Source organism: Aspergillus ambiguus (genome assembly GCF_047715705.1).
Source record: "Aspergillus ambiguus strain CBS 117.58 unplaced genomic scaffold BDV59scaffold_66, whole genome shotgun sequence".
Classification (NCBI taxonomy): domain Eukaryota; kingdom Fungi; phylum Ascomycota; class Eurotiomycetes; order Eurotiales; family Aspergillaceae; genus Aspergillus; species Aspergillus ambiguus.
In genome coordinates, this window is record NW_027395579.1 from 84,850 (window position 1) to 86,146 (window position 1,297).

A 1,297-nucleotide genomic window follows, 5' to 3' on the forward strand; every position below is an offset into this window, starting at 1 on the left:
TCCAGGGTGGTCAATATGGTAACTCTGTCCAGGCTGCGTCAGTGGGGGGGCATCGAGAGATCGTCCAAATGTTGTATGATGATGGAGCGGGTATTAATGTCGAGGGTGGTGCATATGGCGAGGCACTCCTAGCTGCGCCAGAGTGCGGCCATCAGTAGATCGTCCAACCGTTATTGGATAACGTGTTATGGGTTAACTCCATAACATGCGCTACGCAGTGTACTATGCAGAAAATCCGGGTAGCGGCTCCATGACTGTCACATGTCTTAGGATTTGGTGATAAAGGCGAATTCGAAGAGTATCATCAATCGGACCTCCTCATAAACTCATTCTTAAGACTTCTCCGTCGATAATATATCAACCGTTGCAGCGCGTTAATCAGCAGAAACAGACTAAAGGACTGCTGGATACGGCCTGCCTAGCATTTTCGATTGCCTTACTCGACCATACTCTAAAAGGGGACCTCTTTGAAAGTACCCTTGTCGGGTTTCTTGCCGTTTTAGGAATTGACGTTAAGCAGCAGACGTTTCTGAAGCCCTATAGCTATACGAGCTATCTGTCAGGGCTCGTGAAAATCGCCCAGATGCTGGTGGCTCCGCAGGCGGTTCAGCTCGCCGAAGCCGGCCAGGTGACCTACCCAGCTGACGCCCTGGATGAGATGCGGGAGCAGTTTTTAATGTTCGGGGTGCGTGCCCCGTTTGGCTGGATTACGCGGCTACGGGCCTATGGGAAGAAGATCCAGAATAGTACGACGAGCATGGGCTATATCTATTGGAGCGACGACGAGCAGACGCTCAGCTATAAGGAGCTACAGCTAAGCATGTCGGGATTCCGTCAGTTTATCGCTAAGCAGGTCCAGCTAGCCCAGGCTCAGCTAGAGGGGCTCTTTCTCCTACACGAGGAGGAGATCCGCGAAGAGGTCGTACCACGTCTAGCTCTCCATGAGCTCCGGGACGACCCTACCAATAATCAACGCGGATGGAATTTCCTAAAGGATCCCCGTACACGGGCTGCACTACCTACTACCGGAGAGCGATGGTTGCTTAATCGGGTCCTTGAGACGGGCTGGCTACGGGATGAATTTCTAGAGCTTCGGCGCATCGGCCAGGAGGATCAGGTACTCTGGCGGGAGGGGGCCGTGATACGCTACCAGCAGGATATCGATAAATTCCTTGAGCGGCTCCTTCTGCTCGTCCATGTGACCGGTGTACGCGCGGGGGCTCCAGGAGGCCCCCGGGCATGTCGAGGCGCGCCGGCGGCAGTATCGGGCGGTAAGCCGGGAGTGGCATGGGTTTCT

General features: G+C 54.4%; 1 protein-coding gene across 1 annotated transcript in view; it reads left to right on the forward strand.

Annotated features, from left to right (window-relative positions):
* BDV59DRAFT_150054 (Pfs, NACHT and ankyrin domain protein) overlaps nucleotides 1–434 on the forward strand; it is a 5,208-nt gene extending 4,774 nt beyond the window's left edge. The window contains exon 5 of the mRNA XM_073687350.1: nucleotides 6–434. Within this exon, the coding sequence (XP_073542814.1) occupies nucleotides 6–22 (17 nt within the window). The 3' untranslated portion in view covers nucleotides 23–434. The remainder of the gene's footprint in view (nucleotides 1–5) is intronic.
* The last annotated feature ends 863 nt before the right edge of the window (nucleotides 435–1,297 follow it).